The 21,022-nt window shown below is 40.8% G+C and overlaps 1 protein-coding gene across 1 annotated transcript in view; it reads left to right on the top strand.

The window, feature by feature from the left end:
• Positions 1-19,210, top strand: part of CHRM3 (cholinergic receptor muscarinic 3) — a 327,469-nt gene extending 308,259 nt beyond the window's left edge. The window contains exons 4-5 of the mRNA XM_054584660.1: positions 9,105-9,131; positions 17,360-19,210. Of these exons, the coding sequence (XP_054440635.1) occupies positions 17,379-19,151 (1,773 nt within the window). The 5' untranslated portion in view covers positions 9,105-9,131; positions 17,360-17,378 and the 3' untranslated portion in view covers positions 19,152-19,210. The remainder of the gene's footprint in view (positions 1-9,104; positions 9,132-17,359) is intronic.
• Positions 19,211-21,022: the final 1,812 nt, after the last annotated feature.

Below are 21,022 nucleotides of genomic sequence, written 5' to 3'. Positions count from 1 at the left end.
AATGCCACTGTCCCTGAGTCCTGAGGTCACTTTGGAAACCCCAGCACAGCCCGTCAGCCCTCCCTATGCTTCCTCTGGAGTCCTGCATCCTGCGGTCTCATTCCCTTCAAGCAGCTGCTCAAATGAACCTCTATTTCTGCCATCCTGTAACTTTACATTTTCTCCAATTTTATCTCCTTGAGCTTTTCTGTTATCAGTTCTTCTGTCGAAAGTGTAACAACGTTAATCCCGCTAATGCCAATAGCTCTGGGTCTACCACTGGAAAAAAAAATTGTGCTACATGTCAGAGTAGAGTTTGGTCGAGGAGATGGAACCTCCCCTGCAGTCTTTAGTGTCCTGAGACTGTAGTGTACTCCCCTTTAATGTACTGAGAGAGACCAGGGGAAAGGCTGTCTGCACAGGGAGTGGATTTCCCATGCCCATCCCTCTGTCTGGAATGCTGTACTCTCTCTCCACTGTGTGGCAGTCAGAGTTGTATTCCTCAGGACTCCCAAAGTATCAAGACTCAAAGTAACCAAGCAAAGCTGGTTATTCCCACTCCTGCTGTGATAATCTTATTTAGGTCCCGTGGCACAGAGTCTCTGGTCACCCAAGCTTGGTGCTCCCAGTGCGCCCAGTGTGTGACTGTGTACACCCTCCTGTTGTAGTTGAGCCTTGATTGCTGCTGGCAGGGCAATGGGAGGGACTTACCCAGGGCAGTCAGCTGCAAGGACTGGCTGCGAGCCCCATGGAGGGTCAGTTGTGCAGAGGCCCACCCCATGGAATAGGACTTCCTTCAGCGGGGCTCTGGCATCTCATTTGTCGAGGTGGCTGGGCCATGCTTCGAGATGGTCTGAAGCTGTTCACTGAGTGTGCTAGCTCTGGGGCATCCTGGGAGGTGCAGATAAAAGTCAGCACCACCTGTGTTTCCTGTCCAGGGCCACCCAGCATGAACCCCACAGTGTGATCTGCAGGTAGCTGCCCCCTGTGTTGGGCTTGGAAGTGCCCAGGAGAGGCCAATCTGAGAACCAAGGCTGGGAGCCACTAATGCCAGGCATAGGGCCACTTAGCAAGAGGTACAGGATATACAGAGGCCAGCTGTTGCTTGTCTGAGAGATTTTAGGAACAACTGAAGCATGAATTAAGACAGGCCATTTGTTTGTATGGAAAGGTCACTGGAAACATCTTGGGTAGGTCCACAGGTTGGGTGGGGTGAGGTCTCAGGAAATCATGAGGACAGGGTGAACAGTGTGAGCCAGGTTGATGGAGTCTCAGATATGGCACCTGCCAGCTGGCTCTATGAAGGGAGGGCTCCGCAAAGGAATAATGGCTTCTGCCAGCCCTTCTGTCTGGTAGAAAGCTGCCCCTCCAGAATTTGCCCTGATGCCAGGCAATTCAGTTTTTCCCAAATGTCACTAGTCCCTTTTGAGCTTCTGCCCCAATCCTAGAGCTCAGAGCAAGTGAGTCTGAGTAAATCTGTACATGGGCCTTTTAAGAGGAACACCTGGCACTCCAGTAGCTTCTGTCTCCCTCATCCACAGTTCCTGCTGGATTTTACAGCCAGAAATTCTGGGGACTTCTCTTCCTGGCACTGGAACCCTGGGCTGGGGGCCTGGTGTGGGGCTGGGACACTTTGCTTCTCAGGGGGGACCTCTGCAGCCCAGATATCCCTCCCAATTTTTATCTTCCACATGTGGGTTTGGGATCATTCTGAGTCTTTGTCCCTCCTATCAGTCTCAGTGAGGCTTCTTCTGTAAGTCCTTTGTTGTAGGATTTCTGTTCAGCTAAACTTCAGGTGAGTCTCAGTGATGGTTGTTCTGTAGTTGTAATTTTGATGTGGTTGTGGGAGGATACGAGTACCATGTTTGCTCACACAAGCCATCTTGACTAGAAGCCTAATGAGAATTATTTCTAAAATTATATTAGCTATAAAAGCACTTTAAATGGATAATTTATGACCCCCCATTACAAAAGCACTGTCTTCAAAATAAATAAGCATACATTTTCAGAATGTTGAAAAAATAACAACTAAATCTTCAGTCACAAGTTTGCAATAGGAAAATACTCCAAAATATTTTTCTTCAAAGGAGCAGAGGCCTTCTGAGCAAAGCGGCATTACAAATGTTGAAAAAAAAAAACTGCTTAACATTTGTTTTTCCTTCTTGCCATTTCTTTAGAAATTCTAGTAACAAAAGGTTTTAGTCTTTAGGGTGCTAATGCAGATAATCATCAGTGCAATTTATCTGTGCTTTTTGAGGTAATACCATGGTATTTCAGCAGTAGCTGTTGTGATAAGCAGTACTGATAAAGCACTTTTCCAAACCTATTCACTTTTATTGTAAAATTAAATAAAACATATGAAAGGCAACAGCCAAGAAAGGCAGCAGGATACTTTCTAAAGACAAGCTTCCCCTTTTTAAATGGAATGTTGTTCCAGTTCTGGCATTCTGGAATGTTCTCTTCACAACATGAGCAATTGCACCATATTAGGGCACATCTTTCCTCCTTGGAGCTTGAAAAGAATAACAAGTGTTCGCAAGTTAAATTCTGACTGTGCATGTCTGAAAAAGTTTGATTCCCTGTGAAGGCACGTTTGATGCAGAGGCTTTGTGTACCATGTTTGACATCCTTCGCGGGCCTCAGGACTGAACTGAGCTGAAGGCCTGGCCACTCCTCGCGGAAACTTGGCTGCCACCTTGCCCTCAGCCCGGCCCGCGGAGGGACTGTTCTCCAAGTCTGCTCTGCCACCCAGTGGTTGGCTCTGGTCTTGCCTTCAGCTGACTGTAATTCATTTTAACCGGTGAATCCTGTAATAAATTATGTGACAGAAGGCAGACACTCTTAGTAAAGAAGGCAGTTCAAAGAGAGACCCAGCACAAGCCCCTTTGACGCACACTGGATTCTGAGTAGAAAAGAAACACTAATAACTGCTCTTAGCATGGTTACATACTGCAAAGATATTTTTCTCTTTGCTCTTCATGATTAAAATAACTATAACAGAGGTAAAGAGATAGGTTTCTATAAAAAAGTAACTTACACATTGTCAATTGTTTGAGAGGTTTACAAATTTACAGCTCCTAATTTTGGGAGGGGGAAGGAAGGCCCTGCTAGGATAGTTTACAGAAAATAAAATGAGTGTGTCTCTTTGGAATTTATCAAAGTAAAATAAGTCTGACGTTGATATTGGCCTTTAGGTCTTGCTAACCACTTTCACATGTGTTTTCACATTAGATAGTTACACACATTTTTAAATTTAAAAAGATTACAATCTCAGGAAAATTTATTACAAAACTGGGGAAAAGGGAGTATATTTTTCAAAACTATTTTTTACTTTCCCCTAACCTTATATACTCAAATGGTTTTCTCACATTTTCTCTTTCACTTTCTGCTTTTAAATATTAATAAAAGATGTCAAACTATGTGCTGCATAGCCTTCAAGCATTGCTGACTCTGACTTACAGTACAAAACACATTTTGCGTCACTACTATATACATGAGTGTGTGTGTATCTTAAGAGTTTTGTAAAATAGCCCTAGCTGGTGTGGCTCAGTGGATTCAGCTCTGGCCTGCGAACCAAAGGGTTGCCGGTTCGATTCCCAGTGTAGGGCACATGCATAGGTTGCGGGACAGGTTCCCAGTAGGGGTGCGCAAGATGCAACCACATATTGATGCTTTTTTCCCTCTCTCTCCCTCCCTCCCCTTCTCTAAAAATAAATTAAAAAAAAAGTTTTGTGAAACAATGTTTACTATTATATGGTATGTGTTCTGATATGTCCTATCGTTCTTCTGTCGTCTATTTCTGTATTGGCCCAATAATGGGCTTCCACTTACATTTTGAATATTTTTAGGAATCGATTCTGTATGTGTTCTTCAATGCAATGTAGTGAAAATGGTCTAGAAAAATATACACTCAGTTGAAATCAAGAAACAACCTGTATGTATCCACATGGAAGGATAGGGTCTTCCTCCCAGAACCCAGGAAGGCTCTCAGAAATGCCCATGCCCCGTACCAGCGGGGCCATGTTTGATTCTGTCCTCTGTGTAAGATGTGGAGCCTGGAGCCCTTCACTAGCACCGCCCTGGATGTCCCACCAACCCCCCACCCCCAGCACCTCCTTCAGATCTCAGAGAGGAACTGCAAGCAGACACTACCCCTGTTCTGTTTCTACCTGACACCTTCGGTCCCCATGAAGCTGCATTCTTCCTGGGACTACTTATAAAAAACAGAGGTCAGAAGGCTTACAGGAGTGTCTGTTCCTACCACCTGTTTCTTTCTGAGCATTAAAAAGCAAGTCTTCCCTTAGGTCTCTGCACCAACATAAGCCAATTCAATGCCCACAGAATATGAACTCCCTTGACTCAATACAAAATAAATCCACAGTACACAGGCTGTTGAGTAAAGATGAGGAAAGAGTTTTGAGCATAGAAATGATATCCTCTTCTCAGAAAAGCCCCTTAAAGAGAACACTTTTGGCCTAGGTTTATCATTATTTTCTTTGGTTCTTGCCTAGAACTCCTGATTTTTAGGAAGTTACACATCACTTATTAAACTGTAGCTAAACACAAGAAGGGCATTGGTGACTTTCATGTCTAGTATTTTTAGATATTCTCTCTCTCTTTCTCTTTTTTTTTTAGTTTCTAGCCCACAAATGGTTCTTTATTTTTTTATTATTGTTGTTCATTTACAGTTCTCCCCATTTTCCGCCCACCACTCTCAGCCGCTCCACCCACACCCACATTCAGTTCTCCCCCCGCCGTGTCCATAGGTCCTTTATACAAGTTCCTTGATGACCCTTCCCCCTTCTTTCCTCCATTATCCCCCTCCCCCGGCCCCTCTGGCCACTGTCAGTTTGTTCTTTATTTCCCTGTCTCTGGTTCTGTTTTGCTCACTTATTTGTTTTGTTGATTACATTCCACTTATAGGTGAGATCATATGGTATTTGTCTTCCACCTCCTGGCTTATTCTGCTTAGCATAATGCTCTCTAGTTCCATCCATGCTGTCATGAAGGGTAGTAGGTCTTTTTTTCTTTCTGCTGCATAGTATTCTATTGTGTAAATGTACCATACTTTTTTGATCGGCTCATTTACTGATGGGCACTTAGGTTGTTTCCAGCACTTGGCTATTGTAAATTGTGCTGCTGTGAACATTGAGGTGCACAGGTTCTTTTGAATTGGTGTTTTGGGATTCTTAGGGTAAAATCCCAGCATTTTCAGATATTCTTTAACGAAGATCTTACGACCTTCTGTCAACTTCTTCTGATGTCATGCAGTACACCAAGAACTTGATTGCAGAACCTCCTAAACTCAAGGATACTTTTGATGACATAAATCTGGCATGGAGAGTGGGGACCAGGTACAGGTACCTGAGTGAAAGACTGGGGAGAAAGGGATCTTGTTTCTTAGCCATCTTTTGACACTCTCTTGCTTAATGAAACTGAGCACAGCCTTACTATGAATACAATGCATGTCCCGGGGCTGTGGAGAAAAGACAGAGTGCTTGGCAGAGGTAGTGAGGGGCCCACGAGGGACAAGGGAAGAAAGTCCCCTGCGGCAATGGAGAGAAAATCCAACAAGGACAGAGAACTGGGATTCCTGGGCATCAGATAACATGTTAGGCATTGACTTATAAAGTATATATAATCTTTTCAATACATCAATATTCAGGTGGACAGGATAAAGAATTTTATTTTGTATAACATAAATCTGCATAAGAAGTTACTTAGCAATTTACAACAACACCTTTTTTTATTTTCAAAGTTCTGAGTGGTGGCTGGGATCCCTTCAGGATCTCACTGAAGTAAAATTCAGGGGTCGGCCTAACTGAGCTCTTCTCTGGAGGTGATACTGAGGAAGAATTCTCTTCCAAGTAGGTTTTCTAAACATCTGCCTTAGCGACCCAGGAACCACAGCAGCAGTCACCTTTGGGCACCAGAAGGGAAGGTCGTGAGGCACAGATGCCCTTTTGCCTTGAATCGCCAATATTGGCAGACTCCTTTCATTCTATGACCTTCTCCTCGATTAGAACCAACATCAGATAATGGTCAGGATTCCAAGTCCTTCTTGGTGACCATCACCAATATCTTCCCCTCTTAACCCTCTTCCCCACATCCCTCTGACTTGGGAAACTCATTTATTTTGTTTTTTATTTGTTTGTTTATTTTTTTTCCCATTAGAAACATTAAAGCTAAAGTTCTCTTTGTCCATACCACTCAATACTAAATATCTTCCCTGTTTGAAACATTACTGCTAATAATTTGTACACATCTTTCTAGTTTTTCATGATAATTTTAAATATATAAACATTTACATAATATATATTATTGTATGCTTTAGTTGCCTAAGTCATATCATGTTGTATTCATCACTGCACACTTTTTTTTCTTACTCAACAATGTATTATTTTAATTTTCTGTGTTACTCCATATATAGATAAGTTCATTATGTCTGCTGTATAATACTCCCCTTCATGTATAACCAGGTTTTTTAAAATATATTTCCAAACTATTGGTCTTTTAGTTTTCCTAATTTTTGTCATGACCACAAGTGCTTCAGGAAACCTCCATATGCATATCTTTTTTGTGTACATATGTATGCAAAAGTTTCTTGGGACAGAGGCCTAGAAATTAAATTGCTGACTCATGGTGGTGTTGATGCTGTGAATCACATTTTTGTAGTATTTGTATCAATTTATTTAGTCTCAATGAAGTGAAAGGGGATTTTTCTATTTGCCTAATGTTTAGGCCAGCACACCATTATTTGTTGCTCATAGACCATATCTCTAAAGCTGTCTCTGCCAGAGAACTTCAGGTCCACTTTAGAAAGCAGAAAGCGAGCATGATCTGATTTCTTGCTCCCACTGTTTCTGCAATAAAGGACATGAGAATTTGGAACTGGTGGAAGGAAGGCAGCATATCAATTAGTATTGTAGTTTAAAGTGTTACTAGCTTACCACGCCGTAAGATTTCTTTCTTTCTTTCTTCCCTTTTTTTCTTTTTCTTTTTTTTTCTTTCTTTTTTTTTTTTTTTTTTGAGAAACAGACTGGGGTGTTATTATTCCATCCCCGTGCCTGAGTCACAAAGGCTCTGCTTTCTTTTGACTATGACTATGACTGGCTCTGACTATGAGGTTTCTTTTTTAATTTTTTTATTGTTGATACTATTACAGGCATTTCCCTCCCCCCTCTCAGGGTCTCCCTCCATTCAGCCCCTGCCACCTGCCTTGGCCTTCACCACACAAAAAGTAGGTGGTGGTATTCCAGATTGTTTCTTTGTTTGTACTGTAGTAGGGACACTTAACATGAGCTCTCCCTTCCTAACAAAGAGTGAACTAACTGTACAGTATAGTATTGTCAACTACAGGCATGAGGTCATGCAGCTCTTACTCACCTTGCATAACCTTATGCGCATTGAACAGTAACTCCTCATTTTCCTCTCCTACCATCATCTCCAGCCCTGGTTACCACTAACCTACTCTCTGCTTCTCTGAGTTCTACTTTTGAAACCACCTAAAAGTGAATAATTTGTCTTTCTGTGATTTTACTTGCATAATGTCTCCAGGGTTCATCTAAGTTTCTGTGTACTGCAGGATTTCCTTTTCTCTTTTTTAAGGCTTAATAGTATTCCATTGTATGTACATGCCATATTGTCCTTATCCATCTACCTATATATCCATTAACATCCATAGATATTTACTTTGTTTCCACATTTTGCCTAGTGTGAATAGGGCTACAATGAACATGGAAATGCCAATAATGCTTTTAAATGCTGACTTCAATACTTTTAGATATATACCCAGAAGTGGGATTACCAGATCATATGGTAGTTCTATAATCTATTTTCTGAGGAGCCTACAATTTTTTTTCATAGTGACTGCACCATTTTTCATTCCCTTTAACAGTTTACAAAGGTTCTAATTTCTCCACATCCATACCAACATTTGTTGTCATTTGGTATTTATTTTTGATAGTAGCCATCCTAAGAGGTATGAGATGATACCTTATTTTGGTTTTGATTTGCACTTCCCTGATGATTAGTGACATTGAACATCTTCGTAAATACCTATATGCCATTTGTATGTTTTCTTTGAGAAATGTCTATTCAAGTCCTTTGCCTATTTTCTAATGGGGTTGTAATTTTTTTTTTTTTTTTGCTATTGAATTGTAGGTGTTTCTCATATATTATGGAAATTAATTCCTAATCAGATATATATGATTTGTGAATATTTTCTCCACTTGATAAACTGTCATTCAGTTGGTTAGTTGTTTTCATTGTTGTATAGAAACTTTCCACTGGGATGTAGTCTACATACCTATTTTTGTTTTTGTTACCTCTGCTATTGGTACCATACCCATTAAATCACTGCCAAGACCAACATCATTAAGTTTATTTCCTATGCTTTTCTAGGAGTTTTATAGTTTCATGTCCTATCTTTTTAATTCTTTAATCCACTTAGAGTAGATTTTTATGTGTGGTATAATATACAGATTTTATCTCATTCTATTGCATGCAGATATTCACTTTTTTAAACATATTTGTTGAAGATACTATCCATTCCCCATTGCATGTTCTTGGCACTCCTGTCAAAGATCAGTTATTCCAGGCTCTCTGTTCAGTTGCACTGGTCTGTATGTCTGTCTTTAGACCAGTGTTATACTCTTTTAATTACCATAGCTTTGTAATATATTGTGAAATCAAGGGTGTCATGTCTCTAGATTTATTTTTCTCAAGATTGTTTTGGCTACTAGGGTTTCTTTGTGGTTTTATATAGGTAATCTAGTTTTATTGATGAAGAGCTACAGTCTCAGAGCAGTGAGGCAACTTGCCAAGTTTAGACTCCTCTGCCAACCTTGATATCTAACCCAAATCAGCCAAGCTTTTAACCATGTTCTGTTACTTTCCAATGAAAAGTCATTAAGGTAGACAAGAAAACTGTTTTTGTAGCACCGAATCAATGCTTATTATTCCTTAGATAGTTTTCTCCTCATAGCTATAAGTCATTATGGGTTTTAGTAATGTGTTGGGCTCATAATATCCACTTCCTAACAAAATGGTTTTCTTGTCCTCAATGACATGTTTATCTACTGCACTCATGTCTTCCTTTTTGTTTTCACATATGAAAATACTAGAAGAAAACTCAAGTGTGATCATCTGGAGTGAGTGCATCGTTATTAAATATTAACTTAGCAATTACTCTCTTTTGGAGATTGTATAACATAGGTGAGCAAGTAACTACAGGTAATTTTCCTTTAATGGTTCTTTCATAACACTAAAGTTTTTGCTCAATTTATAATCTATATCTTTTGTAAGATGGACAAGGACCATAACATTTTAAAATAAGAAAAAACACATATCTTAAACTTTCAAAGGGTATTAGATTTTGAATTACTGTTGAATTATAAGAAAAACAATAGCCATTGGTAGATATGCCAACATATTCAGATCAAAGACCACTTGTCTGGCAGTTCATGACTCACAGGTTTTTTAATGATTAGTTAAGAAGCCTGTAGTCTCCAGGATCACCAGAAAAAGTACTTAATGAATCTAATTTGTAGATCTAGTCCTACTTGTAGTTCTCTCTTTAATTCTGGTTTCTTTTACATTCTGTATTCCAACAAAGCATGATTGGACTGGAATGTTATATGATTTATGGTGCTCTCCAGATTCACAGGATAAAATGAACTAAAGAGAATTAATCTTAGCCTTATTTCCAAAGTTCATACTTATAGTCTCTACTAAGATCAGTCAACTAAGCAAATTAAGTTGTTATTGAATTTGTACAAACAAAATGTGATTATCTGCAGGGAACAATTTCACATTGCCTAAAAAATTTTGTGCTTTTCAAAATTATCTCATTCATGTCCCATATTTCACCTAGGGGTTAAGTTCATGGAGAGCAGGGTCCTGAATTACTGAATCTAATGGCATGAGTCATAGGGACCTGAAGCTAGTAGTGACTCAATAAGACATATTGATGTTGATGATGACAGTTATGCTAATCAGGACCCTTTCAGTTGCAGGTGAAAATAACCTATCTCAGGTAGCCCAGGCAACAAAGGAAAAGTCAGCTCACATAACTGGCAAGGTCAAGGAAGAGGACTTAAGTTGAAGAGTGGCTGGATCCAGGCTTGAGAGGACATCAGGTTCATGCTGCCTCTGTTCCTCACATTTCCTGCTATCTCTCTCCATCCCATATTTTTTTTCTGTTGTTCTTCCTCTCAGATTGTCTATTTAAATATAAATAGGGTCACCAATACCTAGGAGTCCCAAATAACAGAGAATTACTCTCTCTCTTTCCTGCATCCATGTCAATTCCCCAAACCTACTCCTACTGCCCCTCTTTTGGTGACCTTTGGGCCTGTTACTGAGGTAAAGGAGTTGAGGCTGTATGATTGATGCCCATTCCCAGGCACACACTGCACATGGCAGGCTATTTCCAAAGGAGTGGCTGATGGAAAGACAAATAACAGACATTCACTGCATGGTACTGACAAGAAGAAAAAAGGATGAAAGAAGACAGAGGTGTCATCACACAAAATAGAGTACTAGCTTTATTGGTCATAAATATACATAAATATATGTATAAAAAATCAGCATGGCATAAGTGACAAAAAGATGTCTGCAGACCGTGATACATTCCATGGGACATGACAGCAGAGACTTAGACAGTATTTTATCTCATTCTTAAAAGGTGCTTTACATTCAGAGGACAAGGGGGCTAGGTGAGAAGGGAAAGCAAGAGGAAAAGAGGAAGGTAAAATGGGCTGTATCAAAACTCACACAGTGGACAAGGAAACTTAGCTACTATGTCCAAGAAGTTTTGGAGTAAAATATGTTGGGAATACAGGGGTTGGCAAAGTGAGGTTTACAGCTGTAGCACAAATAAATAATATAATAAAAAATAAATAAAAATATAAGAATAAACTCTGTGTTTTGTGTCCTCACAATAGTAAACCAAATTTTGCCAACCCCTGTGTGAAGACTTTTCAGAGAGCACATAAAAAAAATTAACAAGGGTCTGATGCAGCAAAAAAGAGAAATACATAAATAAGGGTGATAATAAATATTCACCACTGTCATTTATTATTGCACTGAACTGAGGTCTGAGCCTCCTGGCAGGCAATCAAAGTGAAATCATTGATTAATAAAATAGCAGTGGAAGATGCTACACTTATATAGCTCATATTATATACCAGGCTCTGATGTAAGAACTTTATATATATATATAAAAACATTTTGATGAGAAACAAAGTTTCTTTGAACACTTAATTAAATTCTAAGTTGGAATTATCAACAATTTATTCTATTCTATAGCGTGTTTTATTCCCAATTTTCAATGAGAAAATGGGACTCAGAGAATTAAATTATACCCAGGATCCCACCTGTAGATAGTGGTTATGTGGAGTTTGAACCTATGTTTTTCAGATTCCAAAGCCTTCCTGCTACTCCCTCAGGCCTTTCCAAAAGGCCCTGTGTGACTCTGACCACACCCCTCACACTCCTTTGAGAAACACCCTGATGTGCAATGTCTAAAGTCTTGATGCAGGACTCTGAACATGTGCATGTGTGTGCATATTTCATGTAAGAGTCTGCAGCTGAACACCTTTTTCACCAAAAGCCTAAACACAGCCTAAGTGTTCTTAATAGATTTTTACTATGATTATCAAACATTGAATTCATAGAATGACACTTTTTGAGAAATGATTTAGTGAATGAAGTCCACAGAGTTTCATGATGTGAGGATTTCTAGACCAGCCGTGTCCTGGAAGTACAACCCTGGAGGTTCCCAGAAGGTAGGGCAAGTCCCACCCAATGCTTTCCGTAACACCACAGGGGCCTTGCTGTTGGTGCATTATTGCAATGATTCTTAGTTTTTTATATATTTTGGTAACAATGTGTGAAAGAACTAATGGCAGCTTTGTAACTATTTATGTGCATGTGTGTGTGATGTTAAAATATTTTTCATTGCTTAAGTAATCTATATACTAAAGGACTCTGATCAAGAAGACAGAAAACGTAAATGCCGTGCACTCCTCCTTCCATAGCCACATCAAAATTACAACTATATTATAGGAAGAACACCCTTGAGAAACACCCAAAGACTAGCTGATCAAAAAAACTACAAATAAGGATATAGAGAAAAATCCATGATAGACTGATAGGGCTGAGACATGGAATGGGCACATCTCACCCCCATGGTACAATAGTTAAAAATTGAGAGGGATATCTCAGTGGTGGAACTCTGAGGAGTGAGGGTTCCCAGTGCAAGGAATAAGAGTCTTCATAACAACTGACTGAGAGCCAGCAGGGACTATGACTGAATGTGGTGGAGGGCTGCTGGGAACCTAGCTGTAGACACTTTAGGACATGTAGCACCTAGGCTCACCCACTCACAAAGTAATTTGCTCTGCCTCCAGGACAGAGGCAGCAGCCCACAAAGTGCCAGGGACATACTGGGAGAAACTGAATTGACTAGCTTTAGAGCAAGGGCTGGAGGGGCATCTCTCTCTTGGGGATGGAAGTGCTGACAGGCACCTTTGTTCCTTTGTTGAGTCCTCCTCCCTCACAGCTGACAGGCACAGGCAGGTGCCAAATCTGAGCTCTCCTTTAACCTGGCTAACACCATTTGCCCCTCCCTGATAATACCCTGAGACCCCGCCTTACCTAACACACAAATCTGGTTCGAGCTGATCCCAGCAGCTTTGCCATACAAGGAGCCTGCCTCAGCCTGTGCTGAGGACTTTCCTAAAATCTCTCAAAGATCCACAAACCTAAAAAAAGCAAAAGATGACCTCACCATTCCCTGTACTGTTGCTAAGGAGCCCAAAGCCCAAGACAAGTGATGACTAGTCAGCTTGCATTGTAGGTCTCCTCAGGGGGCCTCAAGGCCAGCATAAGCTACAACCAGTATTGGCTTGGAAAGTTGAAATTACTAAATTGCCACAAACCTGTTACAGATGGAGGCTGGTCTCTGATTGTGATGCCCAACAGAGTCCCATGCCCAGCACAAGTGGCAGCCAGTCTCAGGTCATAGCATAGACAAATGTCTCCAAACAACTGCAGATCACTTTTTATCTCCCACCAGGCAGCCCCAAAAGATACACAAATGTGGCTGAACTTGGCCTACACCAGAACCCCTACCAAGTGGCTCCAGAACCATGACACCTGCTAGCAATCTTCAGACCACGTCAGAGCACCACCCAATCACTTTCACAAATAATGCACCAGAAGGGCAGACTCAGCTGGCACCAGAACCCCACTAAAGTGTCTTGTTCTGTTGGGTCAGACTACACACAACAGTTCTTCAGCTGCAGTCATGGCCAGCCCTCACAACTAGTCAGCCTGAGGATCAACGTTACCCGCTGATGTGCCAATAGCAATCAAAGCCCAACAACAAGAGAGCACACACAAGCCAAACAAGGGACATACATAGAGCACCCGTATTAGGTGACTAGAGAGACTGCACCACTGAGTCCTATAGGACACCTACTAATAAGGCCACTCTACCAAGACTCAGAACATGCTAGCTTTGCCTAATACATAGAAAAGAACATAGGGAGGCAGTCAAAATGAGGAGACAAACAACCATGTCCTAAATGAAAGAACAGGACAAAACTTCACAAAAGGAAATAAGTGAAATGGAGACAAGCAACCTACCAGATGCAGATGTCAAAATGCTAGTTGTAAGGATGGTCAATGAACTTAGGGGAAGAATAGAGGAACTTAGTGAGAACTTCAACAAAGAGATGGAACCCATAAAACAGTATCAGTCAGAAATAATGAGTGAAATAACTGAAATTAAGAATACATTATTGGCAATCAACAACAGATTAGATGAAGCAGAGGATTTCATCAGGGATTTGATAGAAAAAGTAATAGAAAACACCAAATGAGAACAGCAAAAAAAATTTAAATAAATGTTTGAAGGGGCCTTTGGGGCAATGTCAATCATTCTAACAGTTCTTTCATAGTGGTACCAGAAGGAGTAGAGAGAGCAAGAGAATGAAAACCTATCTGAAGAAATAATGAATGAAAAGTTTTAACCTGGTGAAGGAAAAGACATAGAATTTCAAGAAGTGCTGAGAGTCTCCAACGTCTTAAACCTGGACTTCCAGCCAAGATAGAGGCATAGGTAGATACGCTCTGCCTCCTCGCACAACCAAAAGAACAATAACAAATTTAAAAACAAAAAATAATCAGAACTGCCAGAAAATCAAACCGTATGGCAGTTTGACAACCAAGGAGCTAAAGAAGAAACATTCACCCAAGGTGGAGGTGGGCAGCTGGGATGGAGAGGCCCTGCAGGAAGGCAGTGACTGGAGGACCAGACGGGTGAGGCTGGGCGGTCCCACAGTCACATGCGGATGAACTGTGAGGAAAAGCTGGGGAGTGAGATAGACTGCGCAACCCAGGGTTCCAGTGTGGGAAAAGGAAGCCTCAAAACCTCTGGCTGTAAAAATCTGTGGGGGCTGCAGCAGCAGGAGAAATGCTGAGCCTCACAAGAGAGTTCATTGGAGAGATGCACAGGATCGTAGAATGTACACAATCCCACCCACCCTGGAATCAGCACCAGAAGGGCCCAACTTGCTTGGGGGTGTCAGGGGAGTGACTGAAAGCTGGCTGGGAGCCAAGCAAGTGGCATTTTCCCTCTTAGACCCCTCTCCTCCATACAGTGCCACAACACAGTGACTTGGGTTGCTCCAACTTGGTGAGTACTTAAGGCTCCGCCCCTTCCCATGTAACAGGTGTGCCAAGACAAAGAAATATGGCCCAAATGAAAGAACAGATCAAAGCTCCAAAAATAGAACTAAGCAGTGATGAGATAGCCAACCTATCAGATTCATAGTTCAAAACACTGGTAATCTGGATGCTCACTGAGTTGGTTCAGTACGGTCACAAAATGGAAGAAAAAGTGAAGGCTATGCAAAGTGAAATAAAGAAAAAAATACAGGGAACCAACAGTGCAGGGAAGGAAACTGGGACTCAAATTAACGACTGGGAGCAGAAGGAAGAAATAAACATTTAACCAGAACAGAATGAAGAAACAAGAATTCAAAAAAATGAGGAGAGGCTGAGGAACCTCTGGGACAACTTTAAACATTCCAACATCCAAATAAGGGGTGCCAGAAGGAGAAAAGGAAGAGCAAGAAATTGGAAACTTATTTGAACAAATAATGAAGGAGAACTTCCCCAATCTAGCGAAGGAAATAGACTTCCAGGAAGTCCAGAAAGCTCAAAGAGTCCCAGAGAAGTTGGACCCAAGGAGAAACACATCAAGACACATCATAATTACATTACCCAAGATTAAAGATAAGGAGAGAGTCTTAAAAGCTGCAAGAGAAAAGGAGAGAGTTAACTGCAAAGGAGTTCCGATAAGACTATCAGCTGATTTCCCAAAAGAAACCTTACAGACAAGAAGGTGCTGGAAAGAAGTACTCAAAGTCATGAAAGTCAAGGAGCTACATCCAAGCTCACTCTATCCAGCAAAGCTATCATTTAGAATGGAAGGGCAGATAAAGTGCTTCCCAGATAAGGTCAAGTTAAAGGAGTTCATCATCAGTGAGCCCTTATTATATGAAATGTTAAAGGGACTTGTCTAAGAAAAAGAAGATCAAAAACTATGAATAGTAAAATGACAACAAACACAACTATCAACAACTAAACCTAAAACAAAGGAACAAAAGCAAAAAGAAAAGCAACAACTAAACCTAAAACAAAAGCAACTAGAACAGGAACAGAGTCACAGAAATGGAGAGCACATGGAGGGTTATCAGCAGGGAGGGGGTGGGGGAGAATGAGGGCAAAGGTACATGGAATAAGAAGTGTAATTGGTAGGCACAAAATAGATAGGGGGAGGTTAAGAATAGTATAGGAAATGGAGGAGCCAAAGAACTTATATGTACAGCCCATGGACATGAACTAAGGTGGGGGTGGGGATGCTGATGGGAGGTGGTAGGATGCAGGGAGGAGGGGGATAAAGGAGAGAGAAAAAATAGGACAACTGTAATAGCATAATCAATAAAATACACTTAAAATCTTTGGAAAAAAAACAAAAAGACAATCTAATGAGTGGAAGCAGGTATTCACCATCATCTGTTAAATGGTCAATATCCAATTTTTATTAAAAGCTCATACAACTCAACACCAAAACAAAAACAAAAACAAAAAAAACCCACTCCAATTAAAAAGTGGGCAGAGGATCTTGATCTGAACAGACACTTTTCTAAACGTGACATGGTGATGTCCAATAGACATATGAAAAGATGCTCAATTTCACTAATCATTACAAAAATGCAAAATAAAACCACAATGAGATATCGCCTCCCACCTGTCAGAATAGCTATCACCAATAAATCAACAACAGGTGCTGGTGAGGTTGTGGATAAAAGGAAACCTTAATGCACAGTTGGTGGAAATGCAGGTTTGTGCAGCCACTGTGAAAAATATTATGGAGGTTCCTCAAAAATTAAAAATTGAACTGCCTTGTAACCCAGTAATTCTACTTCTGGGTATATTTTTTGAAAGTATGTATGCACCCCCATGTTCATTGCAGCATTATTCATTGTAGCCAAGACATAAAAACAACTTAAATGTTCATCAATAGTTATGTAAATGTCTAATCACTGTATTGTACACCTGAAACTAATATAATATGGTGTCAGCTGTAATTGAAAAACAATGATATTTTAAGTATATATCTATATATTAAAAATATTCGAACTGGTTTGGTCAATTCAGAACAATCTGGTAAAGTTTCTGCATGTTATCAGGCATAAGATTGCCGCCTTGTATGCTGTTACCATGCATTACAAGAAATCAATTTATTACTTCTTCTATCTGTGATTTAAAGAGATAATATAATGTGAAGTAATTCACACATGTTTTCCCCATCGCTCCTGGATGATGGTCCTCATCCCAAAGAAGTTTAAATGGCTCTATGGCCTGAAAGCCTAAAGCATGTGATAGGTAAATTTTGTGAGTTAGGAGGATAAAATGTAAATGAATTAGCTTCACCTATCAAGTGATATAATGATACACCTATGCTGGCTGAGTATTTGATATAAGTATCAAATAATTTCCCTCTTTTTAAAATAAGAAAAGGAAGATTTTGTCTGATAACAGCATTATGTGGAGTTATATGTGGTATATTCTTAGAAATATGGAAACTGCAGGGAAAGCGCAATTGTGCTACATTGAACAAATCAGTCTCTGCCTGTCCTCAACTCCTCATGTTTAAAGTAAGAGAATAAATTTGATGTTTAAGCCTCTCAGAGAAGCAGCATCTTATAATAGGTATTCTATGTTTCTTAGAGTATGCAATGCAAAGGATAAGTCAAACAAAGCCAGAAAATTTTCTAATTCTTTTTTCTCTTTTTCTCCCCAGACTATGTCAAAGAGTCACAATGACCTTGCACAATAACAATACAACTTCACCTTTATTTCCAAACATCAGCTCTTTCTGGATACCTGGCTCCCCAGATTCAGGGCTGCCCCCAGGAACGGGCACTCATTTTGGCAGTCACAACAATTCTCGAGCAGCTGGGAATTTCTCTCTTCCAAATGGCACCATCAGTGACCCTCTGGGAGGCCACACCATCTGGCAGGTGGTCTTCATTGCATTCTTAACGGGTGTCCTGGCCCTGGTGACCATCATTGGCAATATCTTAGTGATAGTGGCATTTAAGGTCAACAAGCAACTGAAGACAGTCAATAACTACTTCCTCTTAAGCCTTGCCTGTGCTGATCTGATTATTGGGGTCATTTCAATGAATCTGTTTACTACCTACATCATCATGAATCGATGGGCTTTAGGGAACTTGGCCTGTGACCTCTGGCTCTCAATTGACTATGTGGCTAGCAACGCATCAGTTATGAATCTTCTGGTGATTAGCTTTGACAGGTACTTTTCCATCACAAGGCCACTCACATACCGGGCCAAACGAACAACAAAAAGAGCTGGTGTGATGATAGGTCTGGCGTGGGTCATCTCCTTTGTCCTTTGGGCTCCTGCCATCTTGTTCTGGCAGTACTTTGTGGGGAAGAGAACTGTGCCCCCAGGGGAATGCTTCATTCAGTTCCTTAGTGAGCCCACCATTACCTTTGGCACAGCCATAGCTGCCTTTTATATGCCTGTCACCATTATGACAATTTTATACTGGAGGATCTATAAAGAAACTGAAAAACGTACCAAAGAGCTTGCTGGGCTACAAGCCTCGGGGACGGAAGCAGAGGCAGAAAACTTTGTCCAACCCACCGGCAGTTCTCGAAGCTGCAGCAGCTATGAGCTTCAACAGCAAAGCATTAAACACTCAGCCAGGAGAAAGTATGGCTGCTGCAACTTCTGGTTCTCAGCCAAGAGCTGGAAGCCCAGTGCTGAGCACATAGACCAAGACCACAGCAGCAGTGACAGCTGGAATAACAACGATGCTGCTGCCTCCCTGGAAAACTCTGCATCCTCTGATGAGGAAGACATTGGCTCAGAGACGAGAGCCATCTACTCCATTGTGCTCAAGCTTCCAGGTCACAGCACCATCCTCAATGCCACCAAATTACCCTCATCTGACAACCTGCAGGTGCCAGATGAGGAGCTGGGGACAGTGGACTTGGAGAAAAAGGCCAGCAAACTGCAGGCACAGAAGAGCATGGATGATGGAGGAAGTTTTCAAAAAAGCTTCTCCAAGCTTCCCATCCACTTAGAGTCAGCCGTGGACACAGCCAAGACCTCTGACATCAACTCCTCAGTGGGTAAGACCACGGCCACTCTACCTCTGTCCTTCAAGGAAGCCACCCTGGCCAAGAGGTTTGCTCTGAAGACCAGAAGTCAGATCACTAAGCGGAAACGGATGTCACTCATTAAGGAGAAGAAAGCAGCCCAGACCCTCAGCGCCATATTGCTTGCCTTCATCATCACCTGGACTCCCTACAATATTATGGTTCTGGTGAATACCTTTTGTAACAGCTGTATACCCAAAACCTATTGGAATCTGGGCTACTGGCTGTGCTACATCAACAGCACCGTGAACCCTGTGTGCTATGCCCTGTGCAACAAAACATTCAGAACCACTTTCAAGATGCTGCTGCTATGCCAATGTGACAAAAAGAAGAGGCGCAAACAGCAGTATCAGCAAAGACAGTCAGTGACTTTTCACAAGCGTGTGCCTGAGCAAGACTTGTAGAATGAGGTTTTGTCAATAACAGTGACCAAATGCACACATCAACCAACAAACCTTAGGAGGGAGTCAGGAGGAATGGGTGATTTCTGATGATGATAAAAATGTTCTTATCAGCCAGATGTGAAAGAAGCTGCCTGTTTCTGAACCATTGGATAAACCCATTTTACTATAAAAATCAAATTGCAATTTAGCAATTCAGTGGAAAAAACCCAGAAACATATTACTGAATTCAGTGGAAAAAAATATATAAAGAAATTTATTCTGAAATAGACTTTGTTTTTTCTTGAAGAGGAAAAAATTGTTTCACAGCAATTATACACCAAAATTGATCTGCTTAGTTCTTTTAATTTCCATTAGTTCTGGAATCTCAGATAAGCATAACTAGCTGCCCTAGATGCCACGTTTTCTACAAGGATCCCAAAAGTGCTGATTCAGATTCCTCATGAAACATGTCAGGCTAGTGAGTAGGTGGTTCTGAAATTATTTCACATGTTGCTAAGCTGAACCTTCTTGTCCCAATAGAACTTTTTGTCTTCTCTTTGGTGTGTTGTTACACTCTATTTGCGAACTTGATTCTTAATTCCTACAAAGTACTGTTTGGTGCAGTTAAAGTTTTGTACAAATAAAAATATATAAGTATGTGTGTGTGTGTGTATGTGTGTAAGCTCTACACACATACACACACAAAATGTATATAATATAATAGGAATTACTTAACTGGCAAATTATTCCTACAATACATGCTTTCTGTACTTTGGTAACTGAAGTTCTCTAGGATCCTAACACAACATAAAAGTGAAATAAAACCTGTGTGATATTTTCAAAACCAGGGCTGTTTTAGAAACCACCCTGAGAATACTCAGCAGATAGCAGCCAGGCCCTCCAGCAGGTCTGGGCAAAGTGAACCGCCTTGTGATCAAGGTCAGGCACCATGGTTTGACCAGACTCTGAGGGTAAACTATCATTTTGTTGATATCCTGAACAGAGCTAAATCAAATTGGGCCCTCTGAGCTCAAAAAATGAACCACGTCCACATGTTTGAATTTGATCGTTCATTTCTGATGTGCCCAAAGAAAACTTCTGTTACCTAAACTGCTTACAACTCAATAGTAGTGTCATGTTTGAAAGTCATACACAGCAATCCATATAGCAAAGCAAAAAGACATTGTGAGGGGTGATGAAGAACCTGGCATTTAATTTCATGTTACCTGGCATCTTCTAAATGAAAAACATACACCTCTGTCACTTAGCTCTGGCCAGTGCTTCCTGATCTTTATCTTGTGACTTTCACCTAGTAGGTAGGGCTTAGGAAGCTGCATGTCCTCTGAAGGAAGAATTACACTTTGAAAAATAATGCTTCAAATTGACTTTTTTATAGTTTTTAAAAAAAATTATTTTATCTTGTTCTCTGAATTGACCAAAATGCTAAATGTTCTATTTGGGGGAAGGGAGGAGTGCTGCTCTTAGTGTCATTTTTTGCTGCTATAGTTGTTGGGGTCCCTTCTTTTCCTTTAACTGGGGTTGTGAGGGGAGGGCGGGGATGGGGTGGGGTGGCTGAAGAGAAATCTCACCTTGTACAGGGCCTCCATGATGGCCGGAGTCAGGGTAGAAGCTGCTTTTGTATTCAGTGTGAACTGGTGTTTACAGGTGACTTTGACAACAGTGGACATGTGCTCAGTGGCGTCTGTGTTTCTGAACTATTTAATTTTGTGTTATGTTTATATGAAGAAATATTTATGCATACTTCACCAAGTGTCTATTTAATGTTGATAAATATTACTCTTCAGTCTTCAGCCGTCATACCTTGAAAGTGATTCTTCAAGGTCCACTAGACCACTAAGTTTTCATGTGGCTAAGAAAAAAAATGTCATTCT

This window comes from Pteronotus mesoamericanus, unplaced genomic scaffold (genome assembly GCF_021234165.1).
Source record: "Pteronotus mesoamericanus isolate MK-2021 breed Mesoamerican mustached bat unplaced genomic scaffold, CSHL_Meso_final contig_120, whole genome shotgun sequence".
Classification (NCBI taxonomy): Eukaryota; Metazoa; Chordata; class Mammalia; order Chiroptera; family Mormoopidae; genus Pteronotus; species Pteronotus mesoamericanus.
This window is presented reverse-complemented; position numbering and strand designations above follow the sequence as displayed.